General features: G+C 48.7%; 1 protein-coding gene across 1 annotated transcript in view; it reads left to right on the forward strand.

Moving 5' to 3' along the window:
* LOC140418072 (uncharacterized) overlaps positions 1–18,941 on the forward strand; it is a 221,278-nt gene that overhangs the window by 35,833 nt on the left and 166,504 nt on the right. The window contains exons 3-5 of the mRNA XM_072501497.1: positions 14,712–15,463; positions 18,307–18,489; positions 18,780–18,898. Of these exons, the coding sequence (XP_072357598.1) occupies positions 14,712–15,463; positions 18,307–18,489; positions 18,780–18,898 (1,054 nt within the window). The remainder of the gene's footprint in view (positions 1–14,711; positions 15,464–18,306; positions 18,490–18,779; positions 18,899–18,941) is intronic.

Genomic DNA, 18,941 nt, shown 5'->3' on the forward strand with positions numbered 1-18,941 from the left:
AATTTATTTAATAAATAAATAAATAAAGGATGTGATAACACACAAATTAAGAGCAGGAGTAGGCCATTCGGCCCCTCGAACCTGCTCCACCATTCAACAAGAATCTATCCAGCTCTGCCTTCAAAATATTCACAGACTCTGCTTCCACTGCCCTTTGAGGAAGAGAGTTCCAAAGACTCCCAACCCTCTGAGAGAATAAAGTTCTCCTCTCTCATGTATTACTTTCAAAGTGACTCCAATTTTGAGAATCTCTCACAAGAGGAAACATCCTTTCCACATCAACCCTGTCAAGGGCCCTCAGGATCTTACACGGTTCAATCAAGTCACCTAAACTCCATCGGACACAAGCCCAGCCTGTCCAATCATTCCTCATAAGACCAGCCTCCAATTCCAGGTATGAGTCCAATAAACCTTCTCTGAACTGCTTCCAACACATTTACATCATTCCTTAAATAAGAGCAATACTGTACACACTGCTCCAGATGTGGTCTCACCAATGTCCTGTGTAACTGAAGCATAACCTCCCTACTTTTGTATTCAATTCCCCTCACAATAAACAATAACATTCTATTAGCTTTCCTAATTACTTGCTGTACCTGTATACTCACCTTTTGTGATTCATGCTCTTGGACACCCAGATCCCTCTGAATCTCAGAGCTCTGCAATCTCTCACCATTTCGTTAATAAGCTGTTTTAGTCTTCCTGCCAAAATGGTCAATTTCACATTTTCCTACATTATTCTCCATTTGGCAGATCTTATCCCACTCACGTAACCTATCTATATCCCTTTGTAGTCTCCTTATGTCCTCTTCACAATTTACTTTCCTACCTATCCTTGTATCATTGGAAGATAGGAGCAGGAGTTGGCCATTCAGCCCGTCGAGCCTGCAATACGATCATGGCTGATCATCCACTTCAATGTTTTTTTCCCCACACTGTCCCCATATCCCTTTGTGATATTGGTATTTAGAAATCTGTCAGTCTCTGTTTACTGGTTCAGAAAACCATCCCTAACACTCTCCAGAAACTTGTCCTCCACAGCATCAGTGCTCATTAGGTTTACCCAGTCTTTGATGACTGTTTTACCCATTCTACAAGCTTCTCTAATCTCCTGATTAATACCATGCCTCACACTACCACTACTGTTTCGTGGTCTATAAACAACTCTCACCAATGTTTGTTGCCCCATGTTGTTTCTTAGCTCCACCCAAACAGATTCCCCATTTTATATTTCTGATCTGAGATCCTCCATTACTAATGTACTGATGCCATCCCTTATTATCAGTGCGACACCATCTCCTTTTCCTTTCTGCCTGCATCACGGTAGCATTGTGGATAGCACAATTGCTTCACAGCTCCAGGGTCCCAGGTTCGATTCCGGCTTGGCTCACTGACTGTGCGGAGTCTGCACATCCTCCCCGTGTGTGTGTGGGTTTCCTCCGGATGCTCCGGTTTCCTCCCACAGTCCAAAGATGTGCAGGTTAGGTGGATTGGCCATGCTAAATTGCCCTTAGTGTCCAAAATTGCCCTTAGTGTTGGGTGGGATTACTGGGTTATGGGGATCGGGTGGAGGTATTGACCTTGGGTGGGGTGCTCTTTCCAAGAGCCGGTGCAGTCTCGATGGGCTGAATGGCCTCCTTCTGCACTGTAAATTCTATGTTAATCATCAGCAAACTTAGCGACCATACCTTCAGTCCCGTCATCCAAGTCATTGATATAAATTATAAAATGTTGAGATCCCAGTACTAATCTCTGTGCACATCACTCCTTACATCTTGCCAATCAGCAAATTACCTATTTATGCCTACTCTCGGTTTTCTGGAAGCTAGCCAATCATTCACTGTGAAAGATAGTTCTGGGGTTAGAGGCTGTCAGACTGGAAAAAGAAAAGAACGGAAGTAAACGCTTGGGAATGAATCATCACTTTGGACTGGTTCTGAGACAATTAAGTTTCAACTTGGGGGGCAGAGTAAAGTATAACCGTGGAATGTAATTTTAGATTGTGCAAATGCAGCAAAGTTCTATTTTATAATGCAATGTGAGCTTTCCTACAAAATTAGTGTTTCGTTAATGTTCTTTCGAGCTTGTTTGTTGCAGTAAAAGTCATAGCTCTTGAAGTCCTGTCATGCGATCCATTAATTTGTTGACAGGGAATTTGATATTTTTTAAGAAGTTACCGATCTTTACGGTAAATCCTGACCCACAAGTTTCGACTTCCCATTTGAGCCTTAGGCACCTTTCTCTCTCTCTTGCTCGTGTCAATGACAGCCAGGCGACGGAGCTGAGGACTGAATTTAGCTGAGAATAATGGGGCCTGCACCCAGTTGGGAAACTGTGATGGGCATCGCACTAATAGAGAGATAGGAAGGTGCTGGAGGACTGATTGGAAAGTCGATGCATGGGCTGGGGGGTGACTGGATCTGATGCTGTCATGGCCCCAGGGGTTCGTGCCCCTCTGTCCAAAGTGGGGAGTCTTGGGAACAGAATAGAGGAGCCAAAGAGAAACTATTTGGATCCAGAACATTGCGAGCATCCTTTTTCTCTGGTTGTCTTTCATCCTCCAGCCATTTTCTGTTTTTTTTTCTGAAATCAAGTTCTGTTTCATTAAAAAACTTTTATCAGTAAAAGTATTTGAATTTTCTGGACTTTTTCTGATTCAAATTATTCACTTTAGGAAAAGTGGGTGAGCGGGGTTTGAAAGAATCTAACCTTTTTATATAGGTAAAAAGGGTTCAATTTGAATAAATGATTTAAAGAAACTGTTACACTTCATATTATAAAATGGCTGACTGCTTGAAAATCTGATAATAATTACTGCAAACGTTTGCAGTATCAACTTGAAAGAAAAGCTGTTACATTCAAGAATTTGGGAGGGCAGCACTATGGCGCAGTGGGTTAGCCCTGCAGCCTCACGGCGCCAAGATCCCAGGTTTGATCCCGGCTCTGGGTCACTGGCCGTGTGGAGTTTGCACATTCTCCCTGTGTTTGCGTGGGTTTCGCCCCCACAACCCAAAGATGCGCAGGTTGGTGGATTGGCCACGCTAAATTGCTCCTTAATTGGAAAAAATTAATTGGGTGCTCTAAATTTATTTTTAAAAAAGAAGAAATTTGGAGTTGGCTTATGGCCATTGCATTTTCTAGCTGACATGGAATAGAATCAGATATGAAGGGTGCTATGTCTAGCTAGGTCACATTGACTCATGAAAACTTAATGAAAAGTCCTTTGTCTTAAGGAAAGAACTGGGTGACATCCAGAGCGTGTCCAAGATAACCGCATACCATTAAATGATAACTACAGAAAATTGCACTACAAAAGAATGTGCTGCGGCAACTTCTTGAGATTAGTAAAATAATGTTTCAACTAAAATGACAGACAATTGTGTGATCAAATTAGAAGAAATATAGAAGATCTCAGACCAATCAAAGCTTTGAAGGGGCCAGACTTCATAGATAATAATTTCCATAATAAGTTAGGTTTCGGGATGATAAGTCAGTGCTTTTTGCTATGCTTCCAAGCTTATGCCATCTGCTTGTGCTGTGAAATTGTTATTCTAACTTAAACTGCGCAGTGTCTATTTACTGTGCATATTTGTTTAGAATTGTTAATGTATCTGGAAATCCAGCCTATCTGTAATTGTGAGAGACAATCATTTCGACAAAGCTTCCTGCAGGGCTGAGTTGAAACCGTTTTAATAATCTGTAAGAAAGCCAATCGTCAGTAGACACATCAAATTAAAGTGGCTAATTAATACTAAAACCCAATTTAAGTTCAGTCTCAAGGTCTGTTCAATTAGTATATGTGCGGCGACATAGAAATATACTAACGGAAAGAGCAGAATGTCACAGAAAGTGAGTCTCTCATAGGTAATTGGCAAAGGAGCCAGAGGGGAGAGGAGATTTTATTTTTCCCTTGGCACACAGGTCGTAATTCTCCGGACCTTGGGATTCTCTGTTCCTGCCAGTAGCGCATCCCTGCCCACGGCAGCGTGGGGTATCTTCAATGGGAAATCGGGCAGCACGGTAGCCTTGTGGATAGCACAATTGCTTCACAGCTCCAGGGTCCCAGGTTCGATTCCAGCTTGGGTCACTGTCTGTGCGGAGTCTGCACATCCTCCCCGTGTGTGCGTGGGTTTCCTCCGGGTGCTCCGGTTTCCTCCCACAGTCCAAAGATGTGCGGGTTAGGTGGATTGGCCATGATAAATTGCCCTTAGTGTCCAAAATTGCCCTTGGTGTTGGGTGGGGTTGCTGGGTTGTGGGGATGGGGTGGCGGTGTTGACCTTGGGTGGGGTGCTCTTTCCGAGAGCCGGTGCGGACTCGATGGGCCGAGTGGCCTCCTTCTGTACTGTAGATTCTATGTAAATCCCATTGCCAAGCGGCGGGAACTGAGAATTCCCCTGTCAGCGAATGGTGCACCAAGAAACATGTGACTGGAGAATCACACCCACAATGTTTGAAAATGGGGTTCAGGGAGTCAATCGTGATTGACTAATTTATCAAGGCTCTTTGAGAAAGTAACAAGAGATGTCAATAAAGGGGAACCTGTAGATGTGCTTTATCTAGATTTCCAGAATGGAAATACCAAAGGCCCCACATCAATAGTTACCGCACAAAATAAGAGCTCATGGTGTGGGGGCCAATGTATGGGGGCAATCAGCATGGATAGCAGATTGGTTAGCTATTGGAAGCAGAGAGTAGGTATACATGGGTCAATTCTGGGGTGATAAGATGTGAAAAGTGGAGTGTCACAAGGATCAGTGCTGGGCCCTCAACTATTTACAATCTGTAAATAGTTAGATGATGTGATTGAATGCATGGCGGCTAAATTTGCCCATGATGCAAACACAGATCGGAAAGTAATTTCTGAAGCCTGCAAAGGACAGCAAATAGGTGAAGTGAGTGGGCAAGGAAGCGACGGATGGAGCGTAATGTGGGGAAATGTGAACTTGTCCACTTTGGCAGGGAGGATTAAATAAAACAACATTATTTAAATGGGGAGAGATTGCAGAACTCTGAGGTACAGAGGGATCTGGGTGTCCTGGTACAGGAATCACGAGTTAGTTTGCAGGTAAAGCAAGTGATTAGGAAGGCCAATGGAACATTGTTGTTTATTGCAAAGGGACTGGAATATAAAAGTTGGGATGTTTTGCTGCAGTTGTACAGGGCTTTAGTGAGACCATATTTGGAGCACTGTGTACAGTTTGGGTCTCATTATTTCAGAAACGAGATAGTTGCATTAGAAGCAGTTCAGAGGAGATCAAGTCCCCGGATTCCTGGAATGAGGGGGTTATCCTCTGAGGAAAGGTTTGACAGGTTGGGCCTGAATCCATTGCAGTTCAGAAGAATGAGAGAGGATCTTATTGAAACACATGAGATCCTGAGTGGAATTGACAGAGAGAATGCTGAGAGGATGTTTCCCCTTGTGGCAGAGACTAGAACTAGGGGACGTTTAAAAATAAGGGGTTTCCCATTTAAGATGGACATAAGGATATTTGTCCCCTGAGGGCCTTGGGTCTGTGGATCTCGTTCCCCAGAGAGGGGAGAGGCAGGGTCAGTGAATATGTTTTAAGGCTGATTTTGATAGATTCTTGATTGACGAGGGAGTGAAAGGGCGGAGGAAGGAAAGTGGAGCTGAGACAACAATCAGACCAGCCCTGATCTTATTGAAAGGTGGAGTGGGCTCGAGGGGCCGAATGGCCTGCTCCTGCTCCTAATTTGCATGTATAATAATATTCTTTATTGTCACATGAAGGCTTACATTAACACTGCAATGAAGTTACTGTGAAAAGCCCCTAGTCGCCACATTCCGACGCCTGTTCGGGTACACAGAGGGAGAATTCAGAATGTCTAAATTACCTAACAGCATGTGGGAGGAAACCGGAGCACCCGGAGGGAACCCACGCACACACGGGGAGGATGTGCAGACTCCGCACTGACAGTGACCCAAGCCGGAATCGAACCTGGGACCCTGGAGCTGTGAAGAAACTCTGCTATCCACAATGCTACCGTGCTGCCCATTAGTGATGGGCAACAAATTCTGGCCTAACCAGAGACACCCACACCCCTTAAAAATGAAAAACAAACACCAGAATTGAGTGTGTTTAAATTACAAGTGAGATTGAACAGGCTTTGGATATTTCCTCTGCGGAAGAGAAGGCTGACCTGATAGAGACTTTAATGGGTGTGATGAGGTTGACATCAAGTCATCACTGTGATTACAGGATAGACATTTGGAACTGACGATTCTAGTTGTCACAGAAAATCCTTCTTCCTCTCAACCTATAAATCTCTGTCCCCGTCCCCCCCCCAGCCACTCCCTCCTCCCTACTGATTGTAACACTAATTCATCGCACTGTCCTCCGAATGCTCTTCCTCCAAGTCTCCTCCCCTGAAGGTGCTGACTCTCGGGTTCAGTTTCATACTCAACTTTTTAAAAAATATTTTTTATTGCCATTTTCCAATTTTTACAGTACAACAGGGTAACATATAAAGGACATAATATTTCCAAGGTATGATGTTTCTTATGTACAAATTTTACACACATCGCTTCTGTCACTCCTCCCTCCCCCCCATTGATAGTTGAGCTTGTTCCTGGCACTCCTTTTCGCTCCGGGCTTCGTATTTCTGTATTTCACTCTTATGCGGTTCTTGTTGTTGTCTTTCTGGGTTCGCTGGGGGTGGGGGTTGGGGTGGGGGGGGGGGGGGGGGGGTGGCTCTGCCTACCTGCCTGCCCCCTCCCCTTTTTCCCATGTCTCTCTGCTACTACACTGGCTCCTTCCTTGTCGACCACTCCTCTCCACTTTAAGTGCTCCTGTTTGCCCTCCATGGTTCCCCCTGTAGTCATCTGGGATGGCCACTTCCAGAATACAAAATGGTCATTTGCAAAGATTGCAGGGGAAAATGGACAATGCTAACAAAGCAGGCACAGAGCCTGTCTGCATATTGGAGAAACAGCTCCCAGACAAGACTGAAACTGTAGGCCCATTAGCATATGGATGGCCCATCTCCGGGAACAAAGGAAGATACTTAAGTAACCGATCTGGCCCCAGACCTCGCGGCGCCAGTTCCCCAAACCGAAAGCAGAAAACAAAACAAGGCCAACGGCCACCTAGGACACGCCCAGCCATCAGGGCACCCACCCCTTTATTGGTCAGGATCAATGCGAATGACCAAGAAATGGCCCAATTGATTGGGGCCAAGTTCAAGGCCCGCCCAAAAGCGGGTATAAGAAGGCCCCAATAGAGAATCGCTCTCTTGGACTCGGCTCTCACAGCGGAGAGACCCGTCCACCAGCTGCACCAGAAGTAAGTCCAAGGTCAACGCTCGCTACCAGACGGACGACCTTCGCTGTTCTCCTTCACCACTTCGACCCCAGCAGCCTCAGAACCGAACAACGGCCATTGTTCCTCTGACTGAGTGGGCGCCCGAAGCTAAGTATAGGCTTTAGCAGCAGTGATAGTTTAGTCTGTAGTATTTCGTGCATGAGTAAATATTGCTGTGTGTGTAAATAAATAGTATTGACTTTGAACTAACTAACTGGTGTACCGACTCTTTGATCAGTATTCGGGTTTGAACCTTGTGGCGGTATCGAAAGATACCTGCCGACTATAAAGCAAACGTAATTAGAATTAAGGAAGGCGACCATATTGACCGCCATAGTTAGAAACAACCAAAGAGAGCAACACCAACACGCTGCCCCCCGCCCCCCGCCTTCTTCCTAATCACTATTGGTCTCGAACAGGTCTCAGAAGAGGCTGACGAGTAGCCCACATGCTTTGTGGAAGCCCTTATCCGACCCTCGGACGGTGAACTTGATCCTCTCCAGGTGGAGAAATTCCGACAGGTCTGCCAGCCAGTCTGCAGCTGTGGGTTAGAATCATAAAATTTGTGATGCTGATCGCCAGCGGAACAGGATTCTCCGGTGTGCGGTTAAGGAAGCGAAAGCTAGGGCGACACGTGGCACAGTGGTTAGCACTGCTGTCTATGGCGCTGAGGACCCGGGTTCAAATCCCGGCCCTGGGTCACTGTCTGTGTGGAGTTTGCACATTCTTCCCGTGTCTGCGTGGGTTTCACCCACACAACCCAAAGGGCAGCATGGTAGCATAGTGGTTAGCACAGTTGCTTCACAGCTCCAGGGTCCCAGGTTCGATTCCCAGCTGAGTTACTGTCTGTGCGGACTCTGCACGTTCTCCCCGTGCCTGCGTGGGTTTCCTCCGGGTGCTCCGGTTTCCTCCCACAGTCCAAAGATGTGCGGATTAGGTGGATTGGCCATGCTAAATTGCCCTTAGTGTCCAAAAATTGTTAAGTGGGTGTTACTGGGCTACGGGGATAGGTTAGATACGTGGGCTTCAGTAGGGTGCTCTTTGTAAGGGCCAGTGCAGACTCGATGGTCCGAATGGCCTCCTTCTGCACTGTAAATTCTACGATTCTATGATGTGCAGGCTAGGGGAATTGGCCACGCTAAATTGCCCCTTAATTGGAAAAAAAAAAAATTGGGTACTCTCAATTTATTTTAAAAAAGCACAAGCCAGCATGTTGGCCCTCTTTCCCATATGTAGTTCTGGCTGTTCTGAAACCCCGAAGTCTGCCACTCTTGGGAACAGCTCCGCCCTCACAACCTTGGACATCGCCTGAAGGAAGGCAGTCCAGAACCCGACTAATCTGGTGCAGGCCCAAAACATGTGGGTGTGGTTGGCCGGGCCTTCCTGGCACCGCTCACATTTATCCTCCACCTCCGGGAAGAACCTGTTCATTCGGGTTCTGGCTAGGTGCGCTCTGTGTACCACTTTAAACTACATGAGTCTTAGTCTTGCGTAGGAGGCGGTGGAGTTGGCCCGACTTAGTGGTTCGCTGCAGAGTAGCCACCCCACTTCCATCCCGAGTTCGTCTTCTCATTTCTACCTAGCTCCGTCCAATGTTGTCCTTGCCCTTTCCAGCAGACATCCGTAGATGTCCCTACAGTTCCCCCTCTCCTTACTGTTCCTCCAGTAAAGTGTCCCTTGAGGCCCTAGGGTACCTCATCGTCTCCTTGTGGAGAAGATGTTTGATTTGTAGGTGCTGGATATCCTGTCCTTTTGGTAGCTCCAGTTGTTCTCTTAGTTCGTCTAGGGTCACAAGTCAGTCCCCCAGGTAAAAGTCTCTGACCGCTAGCGTCCCCCATTCTGTCTCCAATTTTTAAAGGTGACTTCAAGCATGGCTGGGGGGAATTTGTGGTTACCGCAGTTTGGGGCCATGGAGGACATCTCGGGGGCTGCCTCATTTGGTTTCATGACAATGTGGCTACCACCATTGGGCAGGATGTGTATTTTGCCGGGGGCGGAGGGGGGGTGGCAGTGGGAGGAGCGCTGCCGTGGTGAGGGCCCGGAGAATCGTTCCCTTGCAGGAGGGCTCCACCAGCCTCACTGATTCCGTGTTTGGTTCTCGTATCCATCCCTTCATGCTCTCGGTTGTGGCTGCCCAGTGGTAGTATTTCAGGTTTGGAAGGGCCAGGGCGCCATGATCATTTTGTCTATCCCTTGGAAAAAGGCCTTGAGGATGAAGATCGGTATGGATCTGAACGGGAAGGCGAGCCTCAGCAGCACGTCATCTAGTTTCACGCTCACCTAATGCCCTCCCCAATATGTCACCCATGTGTCTAAATTGTTACACCTGAAATTAACAAACTGTTTCACAATCAAATCCACTGACTACCCACATGTGCTTTGTGTCAGGGTGGGGTCACTGCACCCCCCCCACCCACTGCTCCCTCCCCCGTCCATTGCTCCTCCCCACGCACATTGCTCCCCCCCACCCACTGCTCCCCCCCACGCCCACTGCAACCCCCTGCCCACTCCCCCTCACCCCCACTGCCCACTCCCCCCCCATTGCCCACTTCACCCAATTGCCTCTCCACTCCCCCATTGCCCACTCCTCCCCCCATAGCCCACTCCACCTCCCAACCACCCCTTTGCCCACTACACCCCCCCATTGCCCACCCCACCCCGCCATTGCGAACTCCACCCCCCAAACACCCCATTGCCCACTCCACCCCCCATTGCCCACTCCACCCCCCCATTGCCCACCCCACCCCGCCATTGCGAACTCCACCCCCCAAACACCCCACTGCCCACTCCACCCCCCAACCACCCCATTGCCCACTCCACCCCCCATTGCCCACTCCACCCCCCACTGCCCACTCCACCCCATTGCCCACTCCACCCCCCATTGCCCACTCTGCCTCCTATTGCCCACTCCACCCCCAACCACCCCATTGCCCACTCCACCCCCCCATTGCCCACTCCACCCCCCATTGCCCACTCCACCCCCATTGCCCGCTCTGCCTCCTATTGCCCACTCCACCCCCCCATTGCCCACTCCACCCCCCCACTGCCGACTATACCCCCCCATTGCTCACTCCACCCCCCATTGCCCACTCCACCCCCAAACACTCCATTGCCCACTCCACCCCCCAACCGCCCCATTGCCCACTCCACACCCCCATTGCCCACTCCACCCCCAACCACCCCATTGCCCACTCCACCCCCATTGCCCACTCCACCCCCCCACTGCCCACTCCACCCAACCACCCCATTGCCCACTCCACACCCCCATTGCCCACTCCACCCCATTGCCCACTCCACCACCATTGCCCACTCCACCCCCCCACTGCCCACTCCACCCCATTGCCCACTCCACCCCCAACCACCCCATTGCCCACTCCACACCCCCATTGCCCACTCCACCCCCAACCACCCCATTGCCCACTCCACACCCCCATTGCCCACTCCACCCCCAACCACCCCATTGCCCACTCCACACCCCCATTGCCCACTCCACCCCCCCACTGCCCACTCCACCCCCCCATTGCCCACTCCACCCCCAACCACCCCATTGCCCACTCCACCCCCAACCACCCCATTGCCCACTCCACCCCCCATTGCCCACTCCACCCCCCATTGCCCACTCCACCCCATTGCCCACTCCACCCCCCATTGCCCACTCCACCCCCCAACCACCCCATTGCCCACTCCACTCCCCAACCACCCCATCGCCCACTCCACCCCCCAACCACCCCATTGCCCACTCCACCCCCCAACCACCCCATTGCCCACTCCACCCCCCGACCACCCCATTGCCCTCTCCACCCCCCATTGCCCTCTCCACCCCCATTGCCCACTCCACACCCCCTTGCCCACTCCACCCCCCTTGCCCACTCCACCCCCCAACCACCCCATTGCCCACTCCACCCCCCAACCACCCCATCGCCCACTCCACCCCCCAACCACCCCATCGCCCACTCCACCCTCCAACCACCCCATTGCCCACTCCACCCCCCAACCACCCCATTGCCCACTCCACCCCATTGCCCTCTCCACCCCCCCTTGCCCACTCCACCCCCCAACTACCCCAATGCCCACTCCACTCCCCCTTGCCCACTCCACCCCCCCATTGCCTACTCCACCCCCCCATTGCCCACTCCACCCCCCAACCACCCCATTGCCCACTCCACCCCCCAACCACCCCATTGCCCACTCCACTCCCCCTTGCCCACTCCACTCCCCCTTGCCCACTCCACCCCCCATTGCCTACTCCACCCCCCCATTGCCCACTCCACCCCCAACCACCCCATTGCCCACTCCACCCCCCAACCACCCCATTGCCCACTCCACTCCCCCTTGCCCACTCCACTCCCCCTTGCCCACTCCACCCCCCATTGCCTACTCCACCCCCCCATTGCCCACTCCACCCCCCAACCACCCCATTGCCCTCTCCACCCCCCATTGCCCTCTCCACCCCCATTGCCCACTCCACACCCCCTTGCCCACTCCACCCCCTTGCCCACTCCACCCCCCAACCACCCCATTGCCCACTCCACCCCCCAACCACCCCATCGCCCACTCCACCCCCCAACCACCCCATCGCCCACTCCACCCCCCAACCACCCCATTGCCCACTCCACCCCCCAACCACCCCATTGCCCACTCCACCCCATTGCCCTCTCCACCCCCCCTTGCCCACTCCACCCCCCAACTACCCCATTGCCCACTCCACTCCCCCTTGCCCACTCCACCCCACCCCCCCATTGCCTACTCCACCCCCCCATTGCCCACTCCACCCCCCAACCACCCCATTGCCCACTCCACCCCCCAACCACCCCATTGCCCACTCCACTCCCCCTTGCCCACTCCACTCCCCCTTGCCCACTCCACCCCCCATTGCCTACTCCACCCCCCCATTGCCCACTCCACCCCCCAACCACCCCATTGCCCACTCCACCCCCCAACCACCCCATTGCCCACTCCACTCCCCCTTGCCCACTCCACCCCACCCCATTGCCCACTCCACCCCCAACCCCCCCATTGCCTACTCCACCCCCCCATTGCCCACTCCACCCCCCAACCACCCCATTGCCCACTCCACCCCCCAACCACCCCATTGCCCACTCCACTCCCCCTTGCCCACTCCACCCCACCCCATTGCCCACTCCACCCCCCAACCCCCCCATTGCCCACTCCACCCCACCCCATTGCCCACTCCACCCCCCCAACCACCCCATTGCCCACTCCACCCCCCTTGCCCACTCCACCCCCCCATTGCCCATTCCACCCCCCATTGCCCATTCCACCCCCCACCCCCTTGCCCACTCCTCCCCATTGCCCACTCCACCTCCTCCCCATTGCCCACTCCACCCCCCCCATTGCCCACTCCACCCCCTCCCCATTGCCCACTCCACCCCCTCCCCACTCCACCCCCTCCCCACTCCACCCTCCGCACTGCCCACTCCCCCTTTCATCCCAGTCCCAGGAGTTTGGAGACTGGGCTCCGGATGAGCAGTAGGGGCCCCAGCTCCCACAATCCCCCGCGCTGCGGACTGTACTCTCTCCGCCATGCGGGCGGGCGGCCGGGGACTGCGCATGTCCAAGGGAGAGGAGAAGCTGCGCGTGCGCCAGCAAAAGGCGACTCTCACTGGTCAAATGGTGCGCGCTTCTTGAGGTCAAAAGGGCATCCCCGGGCACGTGACATCCGTTACCCATTGTCTTCAGGTGGCCGGCAACCAATGAGAAGGGTGAATGACCGGAAGGACTCTGGCCTTCCAGCCAATCAGAGCGTGGGCTTTGTTTGATGAAGATTGAGTCTCAGAAAGCTGTCTGCAACATCTGTGAGTAAAACACTTTCTTTTCTCCCCCTTTCCATTTCTCATTCTCACCTTCAATTGGTCACTTGCAGCAACTGAAGGGAAAGGAAGTGAACCCAGGGAGGGTGCAGACTCTGCAAAGCTTGGCTCAGGTCTCTCTCTCTTAAAGACATTGACATCCTTTGCTCCCTCAGCTTGACACATTTATTTGTCTGGCTAAAAGGATGGTCTCTTTCCCAATGCTCACTATTAAAGGGCTGCTTTCCCCAGGAGATGGCTGACATTTAAGAGGACAGTAAATTAATATCAAACTGTCCAATATTGTGATTGGATTGGATTTGTTTATTGTCACGTGTACCGAGGTACAGTGAAAAGTATTTTTCTGCGAGCAGCTCAACAGATCATTAAGTACATGGAAAGAAAAGGGAATAAAAGAAAATACATAATAGGGCAACACAACATATACAATGTAACTACAAAGGCACTGGCATCGGATGAAGCATACAGGGTGTAGTGTTAATGAAATCAGTCCATAAGAGGGTCATTTAGGAGTCTGGTGACAGTGGGGAAGGAGCTGATTTTGAGTCTGTTCGTGCGTGTTCTCAGACTTCTGTGTCTCCTGGCCGATGGAAGAAGTTGGAAGAGTGAGTGGGAGGGGTCTTTGATTATGCTGCCCGCTTTCCCCAGGCAGCGGGAGGTGTAGATGGAGTCAATGGATGGTGATATGATACAGGTTAGATATGTTATCAATGGTTCTGTAACGAAGTACATTTATTATTATTTCTAGTTGAGTAATATTGTACTGTAGCTACATTATATATTTCCAGTCAATTCTTCCCTCAGTGAGTTGTTATTCTCTGGATTTATCTTCCCCAGGGACCAGTGGAGTCTGGAGGTCACTGAATATGTTCCCGGCTGAGTTTTGCCAGATATCAAAGATATTTTGGGATATAGGGGATAGTGTGGGAAAATAGTGATGAGGTAGATCGGCCAATGATCCCATTGAATGATTGAACAGGCTCGATGGGCCGAATGGCTGACTGCAGCTCCCATTTGTTATGGTCTCTGTGTGTCCAGTACAGGAAGCAGTGAGCATGGATCTGTCAATCAGCCTGAATCAGCACCTTCAGGAGAATTGGGAAGGTGAATATTAGATACAGCAGAGTGAGAATGGAGGGAGAGTGTGTAGGATGGAGATTTGCAGCTTTTGGGGAATGAGAGAGGAAAGAATGTTCCATAGAAACTAGAATTGTCTGATCTGTATTTCTATCCTGTACTGACAGTGATGTCTTCTGTAAATTGTTTTTACAGGATATTCGACGAGGAGGAATTATAGACAGAAATCTCAAACGTCACGTCTCGATCTGACAGTCACTCGATTCATCAGGACCTGAATATCATCGGCCTTTGAATCTAAGAGAATTGTTTGCCCAATTGTCTGCTTCAGAAGGCTTTAAACATCAGTGTGACTGGAAAAGCACCGATACACATTGATTGTGGAAAGAGCTTTAACCAGTTACACAGCCTGAAAAGACATCGTACCATTCACAGCGGGGAGAGACCGTAAGCGAGGTCTGTGTGTGGTCAAGGTGTCAACTGATTGTCCGACCTGGAGGGCCACGAGGAGACCCAAAACATGGACAAACTGTGGAAGTGTGAGGACTGTGGGAAGGGATACAAAGCCCCATCTGCGCTGGAAGCTCATCGACGCATTCACACTGGGGAGAGGCCATTCACCTGTTTTGTGTGTGGGAACGGATTCACTCGGTTATCCAACTTGCAGTCACATCAGCGCATTCACACTGCGGAGAGGCTGTTCACCTGCTCTCAGTGTGGGAAGGGATTCAGACATTCAACCGCTCTGCAGAGACACCAGCAAGTTCACACTCAGGAGAGACCATTCACTTGCCCTCAGTGTGGGAAGGGATTCACTCGGTTAGACAACCTGCAATCACACCAGAGAGTTCACACTGGGGAGAAGCCGTTCACCTGCTCTCAGTGTGGGAAGGGATTCACTGATTTATCCAATTTGAAGTCACACCAGCGAGTTCACACTGGGGAGAGGCCGTTCATCTGCTCTCAGTGCGGGAAGGGATTCAGTCATTCGTCCACCTTGCAGACACACCGGCGAGTTCACACTGGGGTGAGGCCATTTGTCTGCTCTCAGTGTGGGAAGGGATTCAGCGAATCATCCGCCCTGCGGAAACACCAGCGAGTTCACACTGGGGAGAAGCCATTCACCTGCTCTCAGTGTGAGAAAGGATTCACTACTTCATCCAACCTGAAGTCACACCAGCGAGTTCACACCGGGCAGAAGCCGTTCACCTGCTCTGTGTATGAAGAGATTCACTGAGTTATGCAATCTACGGGTACAGGAGCGAGTTTACATCGGGAAGGCCATTCACCTGCTTTGAGAAGAGTAAGGCATTCTGTGAGCCATCCCAGCTACGGAGACACACAATGAGTTCACGCTGGGGAAATGGCCGTTCACCTGCTCTCAATGTGGGAAGGGAATTTGTAATTCATCCCACCTGCTGAGACACCAACTAGTTCACAAGTGATTACAGGGGTTGGATTCTGCTTTTATTGTTTCTGCTCCCAATTACACCCAGGACTGCATTTTGTTCATTCTGACAATTGGTCAATGGGGAAGGTCAAAAGGTTTCTGCTGGACTGGCCGGTCTCACAACTTTACCTCCAGTGGGCTAATGTGTTTGCAATAAGACAAATAACCTGGCTATAAATTATACATAAATCACAGATTAAAGGGGAGTTTGGAAGTTGTAAGATATTTAGTTCTTATTTCTGTTTGGATCCCCCAAAGCATGCCACATTGCCATGAAGATGGGCTATGGTGGTTACATGGTTCCTTTGTTTAGATTTTCTGGGTGTTTCTCACAGAAGTAAGTTTGAGGTATGTGGAGCAGGTTGTCTGTGAACTTACGATAGAAGGTATGATGATAGACTGGCAATTGCTAATATTAAAAAAATTATTACATATTAACATCAAACATAGATTCCTTGAACGAACAAAAATGCAAGAGAAAAAGTGATGCAATGAGGGATAACAAGAAAAGTTAACGGTTCTATTAGGTCAAAGGAAGAAGCTCAAAGTGACCATAATATTGGTAATTGAGGATTGGGAACTTTCATTTCGAATTCAGCAAGGGAGGACCAGCACTCCAGATGTGGCCTCGCCAATGTCCTGTATAACTGAAGCATAATCTCCCTACTTTTGTATTCAATTCCCCCACAATAAACAATAACATTCTATTAGCTTTCCTAATTACTTGCTGTACCTGTATACTCGCCTTTTGTGATTCATGCTCTTGGACACCCAGATCCCTCTGAATCTCAGAGCTCGGCAATCTCTCACCATTTAGATGAAAAGCTTTTTATTATTTCTGCCAAAATGGACAATTTCACATTTTCCCACATTATTCTCCATTTCCCGGATCTTTCCCACTCACTTAACCTATCTATATCACTTTATAGTCTCCTTATGTCTTCACAATTTACTTTTCTACCTATCTTTGAATCATTGGAACATAGGAGCAGGAGTTGGCCATTCAGCCCATTAGCCTGCTCCACCATTCAATACGATCATGGCTGATCATCCACTTCAATGCTTTTTCCCCACACTATCCCCATATCCCTTTGTGTTATTGGGATTTAGAAAACTGTCAGTCTCTGCTTTAAACATACTCAGTGACTGAGCTTCCACAGCCCTCTGGGGTCGAGAATTCCAAAGATTCACAACCCTCTGAGTAAAGAAATGTCTCCTCCGAGACCGGTCCTAAGTGGCTTCCCCCTTATTACTAACCTATGATCCAATATATCACAAGAAACCAAATTAACCTTTCTATTTTGTTTTTAATTACATTGAAAAAAAAGTATGTACTTATCTGTAGATCGAATATATGTGTGTATTTTTTATATAAACATATATTCTAGGAATGGAGAGCTTGATATCAGTGAGATTTGATTGGGGGGGGATTCTCTTTGATTAATACGTTTAGTCAATGAATATATATAAATCAACAATAATTTAAATGGTTTACATTTAAATTTCAAATGGTAATCAAAAGAGATCAAAAAGATATGACAATTAATATTCACTATTTTAAATTTGATGATTCTACTTCAATGTTCCTGAATCCGCATGTCCTAATTTAAATATGTTAATTCTTTCAGGAATGTTGATGTTTACTGACAAAAGTTTTTTTTAAAATCGTTCTTCTACACCTGCTTGCGGCTGGCAGTTAAGTCAGAAGGTCGCAGAGACAATCTGCAGCCACCTGCTTTGCGGCATTCTGAGGTAATTTTTCAGGACAGGTCTGCTATTTTCTTCTGTTCTGAGGTAAAACTATTTCCATCGTTAAACAGCTTTTTCATAGTTAGAAGGTTTCCTCACCAAATTTGAATTTAAATTTGGAAATTTGTGCCAAACACTTGGTGGGCGGAAGGCTCTCGGTGGACGAAAAACAGTCCCCTCACGAGCAGTAGATAAAACATGTAGGGACGAATGCCTAAGAAACAAGTTCCAGTCGCTCACATAAAGACCTATACTCTTTACTTTAGTGCAGGTAGGACACTTTTAAATTCAGTTTTTTTAAATTTTAGAGTACCCAATTCATTTTTTCCAATTAAGGGGCAATTTAGTGTGGCCAATCCACCTACCCTGCACATCTTTGGGTTGTGGGGGCGAAACCCACGCAAACACGGGGAGAATATGCAAACTCCACGCAGACAGTGACCCAGAGCCGGGATTGAACCTGGGACCTCAGCGCCGTGAGGCTGCAGGGCTAACCCTCTGCGCCACCCTGCTGCCCCAAATTCATTTTTTTTTTATCAAACGCTAGGCAGTCGAGTGCGAGACTACCATTTCAACAGGACCACTTTTCAGGTACGTCCTAATTTTTTTTAAAAACTCCTATTCGATTATGTTTATTCATTTGATTTTAGGAATTCCTTTACAGTCTCATGTCTTGTTAATTGACCTCGGGCTCTCGATCTTTGATTAAAATAGAGTAATTGAGTTAATTTTTTATTTAAAAATCTTTTTCTCTTATACTTATTAAATCTTCGATTTTTATGTTGTATTCTTTCTTCATATAACTTTTATTAAAAATAAAACTCACATATAAAGCTTTTAAAAGTATATAAGAATTTAACTTTTTCTGTTTTCTCCCAAGGATGAATAACACCATTGATCCACTTTCTACTCAAAGACATTTTCTCCTAAAAGTCAAAATTGCCTTTAGGGCCCTGAACACTGAAATGATTCCAGTTGATCGCAACACAGCAAATTTAAAAATATTACAAAAAATTGACAATAGGGATAAACTACAGGAAGCATTCTCCAAAGCAACAGAATGGTATAAAAGAAACTTAAAGGAGAAATCTAAATTTGAAATAATTTTTTTAAAATACATCTTCAGTTCAAAAGTAAACCTATCACCTGAGGAGACAAATACACAAATCATTGCTTCTCCTATGACAACACAGCAGTTCAGGTTTCAGGATTTCCCACAATTCCTCAATATAACACCTCAAAACACACAATTCTTAAGGATTCATCAACATCATTAAAAATGGCGAACCAAACACCAATACATATAATGCCGGATTTAATGACCTCCCTTAATTCTTCGAATTCAATCACTAGCCGCAGTCACATTGTTGCACCCTCATCAGATGCACCAACCTCTACCGCATATTTGAACCTATTAACAGCCCCGGTCCAGGCACAAACATGGTTTTACACAGCTGGCAACCCAGTTGAAAGTAAAAACAGTACAAGCACCCAAAATGGACTTATCTTCTACCA

This window comes from Scyliorhinus torazame, chromosome 5 (genome assembly GCF_047496885.1).
Source record: "Scyliorhinus torazame isolate Kashiwa2021f chromosome 5, sScyTor2.1, whole genome shotgun sequence".
In the NCBI taxonomy this organism is placed as follows: domain Eukaryota; kingdom Metazoa; phylum Chordata; class Chondrichthyes; order Carcharhiniformes; family Scyliorhinidae; genus Scyliorhinus; species Scyliorhinus torazame.